Source organism: Sander lucioperca, chromosome 15, assembly GCF_008315115.2.
Source record: "Sander lucioperca isolate FBNREF2018 chromosome 15, SLUC_FBN_1.2, whole genome shotgun sequence".
NCBI lineage: Eukaryota > Metazoa > Chordata > Actinopteri > Perciformes > Percidae > Sander > Sander lucioperca.
The window spans coordinates 7,385,399-7,390,398 of NC_050187.1; the positions used below are offsets into that span (position 1 = coordinate 7,385,399).

Consider the following 5,000-nt stretch of genomic DNA (forward strand, 5'->3'; position numbering starts at 1 on the left):
TCTCGGCCACCCGGTCGGGCTTTGCCGGCCTCGCGGGTCGGTCCTTGTGAAGATACACAGCCTAAAAACATTACCTCAAAACTCCACAGACAAAGAGCAAACAACAGAACCAACAGATGATATTCAGTCGGTCTGTTCGAGCTTATAAGAATGGACACAGTGGGAAACAGTCGCAGTAATGGAGCAGGAGAGATGTCCTCCCTAACTAAAAACAAGATACTTGCTCTGGCTTTAGATTCATAACAGGCTGTCTCCAAACCGTAGGATGGACCATTTTTTAAATCAAAGCAGCGGAAAGAGGACTATCATCTTTCTACATGCTGGAAAAGTGAGTCCTTTAACTCCCTTTTTGACAGCCGGACCAAAACCTGTGAGGTTTACTCCATCTTACAATAATCACGAGTAAATGGGATGTTTATGGATTGATAGATGGGATTTTATTTTTTATTTATTAAAATAGAAAAGCTACGGCTAGTTCAAGAAAAAATGTAGACTATGAACGGCTCATTTTTACTTGGAACATACCAGGTTACATGGAGCAGAAGTTTTTTTCATTTGGGAAATTGAAAAGGTTGACATATGCCAGAAGTTGAAGTGGTAGGTTCGTTTAAAAAAAACTATAATGCAATTGAAATGTTCAGCTTGAAAGTATTGAATTCTGGGTTGAAGAGTAAAGTTGCTTCAGCTAGTGAGCGGTCCCTCCTACCTCTCCCTTGCTGCAGCCACGACTCTATCCTGCCATATGTACATTAAAAACAACGGAAAAGGGAGCTGTCTGAAAGCACCTTGAGCGAATGAAGTTGAAAATCAGCTAACAAAGTGAGAGATGAAGGCAGTTCAAAAGTGAGGGATTAGGGACCACATGCAGCTGAAAGTCAGTGAGAGTAACAGATGAAGGCAGCCAAAGCTGCAGTTCTGAAGACGAAGTGCCAGAGAAAGTTGAAGTGTGTTTGTGTATTAAATAGTCTCAGTGGTATTTACAGGGACCCCAGGTGTCCACATTAATGTAAGAATATTTTTTACTTTTTAATGCATTTAGAATGAATTTAAATACCAACGTTCAGAGCAACATACGGCTAATGGAATATCAGAAAGGATTTTAGGCTATAAAAATGATTGTTTACCCAAGTACGTGTAGTAGTAGTTATCTGTAGTAGGCCTACTTAAAATACATGCTTTCTGAAGAAGAAACCCTGGTTTTATTTAATTTAGGAAATGACCCAAACAAAGGTTAGAACCTTTGTGAATCAAATTTGAGCACTTTATAGTCGCATCAAAGAACCATGTAAGACCTCCCCGTTTAAGGCCGTATTTCAAATATCCCAGTTATTAAGCGTGTAACACTTTTAAGACCAGTGGGTACCCTTTATGAGCAGTACGGAAAGTTAGACTAGTGAACTGTTAGTGAAGAGTAAAATGTGTTCAAGTGTCAACATAAGTATTTCGATGCCAAACACAGGCAACCCGGAATCTCTGAATGTGTGTAGTGGACTACTACTTGCTAGTGGAAGCCAGTGCTGTAAACAAATGGCCACGCAACTTTTGAAAAAAACACCTTTTGCCACTAGCCAAAGAATTCCAACTACCACCAAAAGGAAGAGATGCAAATTGATCCCACAGTCGTGGCGGCAGATAATTCGCCCTATTATGATTTTTTCTTCGGGTAAGCACGTACTGGGACATCCAGCGAAAATAAAAACAAGAGCGGAATAAAAGGTATTCTGGAAAGTGTTCCAATGTAGCGCTGCCAAAAACGTGATAGAAGGGTCGACAAATTGGCACCGCGTGCCGCTGAAGAGACTTAACAGCGTGACAGAGTGCCTGAGCGACCCATTCAGAACAGCAGGAGGCACCTGCGACATGACAGGGTGCAGACAGGCTGATAAGGAGGGGTGCACCCACCCCCTCAACCTGATAATAGTCCATGTGACAGTGGGGGCACGGCGGCCAGAGACAACACACATCCAAACTAGAACTTACAGTATTGTACTGAGGCCCTATTCAGCAGCCCACACAGAATATAAACCAAGGGTTCAAACTATTTATTATATCGAGTGACAATATTTGTGCTGATGTTTTCTGATCTACCATGTTAATCTCCGACAATAATTACTACAATATCGTTTTACACAACAAATAGCTGGCTGCGCTGGATGACTCCATTGTAGAAAAAAAAAAAAAAAAAAAAAAAAGCCCTGGGCAATTGCTATCCGGTTCTTTCATTGTCACAGTCCTCGTCTACCAATCTAGAATGAACGTCAGAGGGATAGCATGATTCACTTTGCACATTACAAAACAGGCTCCAACTCAATACAAACAATGTAGTGTTAGCCCAGAAGGTTATAACGGGCTGAAACGATTTCGATTAGGCCTAACTCAAATAATCACATCTAAAAGTTCCTTCGTTAAGACAATGTACTAACGTGTACGGCTCATGTGTTTCCGCCACGGATGATTATACCAAGCACACAACGGGCTGACGCTGAACAAGACTGATGGCGCAGATTACAAAATGAGGACGACAGCGAAAATAGTTGAGGGGGTTAGAGAAGAGACAGGAAGAGAAAACGACAGAAGTTTGGGGATCATTTTGAAGCTGCGAAACCGACACACGGTAGGCTAAACCCAATTGCTGCTCCACCACCGCGGCTGTTTTACACAAACTACCTACAGCATGATACTCTGCAAAAATAGCAATGTTTTACAAAAAAAGCTATTTAAACCGAAAGCTTCCCGGTTTGTAATCAAACAGTTATTAGTTTGCGTTGCCTACTAATCTTGAAAAAAATTTTGACAACATTGCTGTAAATTAGCCTGCTGCCGGAGTAAACAGACCCGACCCGCTAGGAGCAATTACCTCTTGGCTACTTAATAAGGCACAGGGCAATGAATTCACGAGACCATGCCGGTGATGTTGCATTCTTTCCCTCACTCAGTATAGCCTTCTTAAATGTGTCCCATGACAGCTTGTGGTTGAATTAGCCCTGCTGTCAGCTTTTACAGTCACATTTAGGCCTGGTTGGGTGACACAGACCCTCTCAGTTGTAACAGAGGGTTCTTGGGGAGGTCATTCACAGCCCATTTCCAAAGGACGGTCGCTCAAAGGCCTCTTGGGCCACAATGAGATAGTCGCAGGAATGATTAAACAAAAAGTGCTTGCTGTGCTGCGCCATCGTCATCGTGTAAAAGCGGCCTCAACGGTTGTGATGGTTGTCAAGCCGCCTCTCAAGGTTGGATTGGCGTTGCCCGCGTTTTGAAAACAATGGAAATGGGCGTGAATGGGCTCTTGGCCCAGACGACTTGCAGAGCAAATCTCAAATTTGCGGAGTTACTTTGGGCCACCAAAAATTTACTGGGGACCAATGCGCCCTGGGCTTAAAAATATTAGCATCCATCCCTGTTATTTTATGGAATTTAAGCAATAAAAAACGGGTGCTTTTTCGAAAAAAAAGGAAACCTCTTGTATATTGCTCTTGCCGTATGTAAAAGCCAAACGTATTCTTATCGGATTACAGAAGTAATCGATGAAATAATCAGTAGAATAAATCGAGAGCTGCCAGCATAGTTATAATCATAACGAAAAAACAAAATAACGAAGGAACTAGAGAGGAAAAACGTCGTTAACGAAACAAAAAATAAAAACCAGGCATTGCAAAAAAAAAAAACAAACCTAAAATGTATTGTCTGTTTGCAAAACTAACTAAATTAAAATAAAAATTACGAGTAAATGTCCTAGTTTCCTCTTCTCTGTGACGATGTCCGTCAGCAGGTTGATGAGCACCTGGTCGTTCTGCAGCAGCGTCACCGTGCTGTCCTTCCTGTCGAACGTCAGGTTGGTCCGGAGCGGCCCGATGTCCACGTGCACCTGCCCCGGGTACTGCCGCTCGCCGGGCTGCCGACAAAACCAGACAGAGTCAGATACGGGAAACAGGAAAGAACAATAAGGTCCATACTGGACAGAGAACATAAGAGTGTGAAACTGTCCCTATATAGTGGGTTCAAACTCTCCGCAGTTCATTTCATTCACTATATAACGTCACTGTGTGACGTAAAAATTTAGCAGAATTGATCTATACCCATCTAACAATCTACGTATGGATTTTCCTATATGTACATGGACATTTAGATGTCTAATTAGTATATGAAAGTAAAGTAAGTAAAGTAAGAACGCTCGGGCAACAATCTTTTCCTCTAAAAAGTTTCTATTTTTACTGTACTGGAAATTAAGGAGCTTTTATTGCATAGTTCAGAGTTGTTGAAGCATGTCATTTTATTGTGATAGTTTTGACAGCACTGATGGGACTTAATACCCCCGAAAAACCAGCAACGGCCAGTGTTTAGCTAGCTACAGAGAGGAGACATAGGGGTGTCCCGTTATGGCCGACGGTAGCGTACGGCTAATTCACAGTTGATGGCGTACCTTAGCCGGCTCTTGTAAAGTAAAAGCTAAAGTAAACAGTTAAAACTACATACCGTTAGAAAGGTAAGAAGTTGCACTTTAGTTTAACACCATTAAATTAACTTAAAACATTAATAGATCATTTATATTTATATTTGAACAGATATTTTGATAGAACGTTAGCCAATAAGTGTCCGAACGTGGACACAGTGACGCTAGTCCACTATAAACTACTGTTGGGAATTTTACTGGTACTAGAGATGGCCAGATACCATTTTTTGCTTCCCAATACCGAGTACTGATCCGATACCAGTGCGTCATATATTTTATTATGTTTTAACAGCTGTATACTACTATCTCTGTATGATGATATGATATATAACAGCTGTATACTACTATCTCTGTTGATTGAGTAACACGTTTACTACTGTATGATGTATATAACAGCTGTATACTACTATCTCTGTATGATGATATGATGTATAACAGCTGTATACTACTATCTCTGTATGATGATATGATGTATAACAGCTGTATACTACTATCTCTGTATGATGATATGATGTATAACAGCTGTATACTACTATCTCTGTATGATGAT

The 5,000-nt window shown here is 41.1% G+C and overlaps 2 protein-coding genes across 4 annotated transcripts in view; both read right to left on the minus strand.

Annotated features, from left to right (window-relative positions):
* Positions 1-5,000, minus strand: part of LOC116066727 (cullin-9) — an 88,977-nt gene that overhangs the window by 8,729 nt on the left and 75,248 nt on the right. The gene's annotated exons all lie outside the window — the stretch shown is intronic.
* The window catches only part of LOC116066725 (basic proline-rich protein-like), a 9,897-nt gene continuing 7,122 nt past the window's right edge, over positions 2,226-5,000 (minus strand). The window contains exons 7-8 of the mRNA XM_035992474.1: positions 3,722-3,892; positions 2,226-2,246 (exon numbers count right to left, since the gene is read on the minus strand). Coding sequence (XP_035848367.1) covers positions 2,226-2,246; positions 3,722-3,892 — 192 coding nt within the window. The remainder of the gene's footprint in view (positions 2,247-3,721; positions 3,893-5,000) is intronic.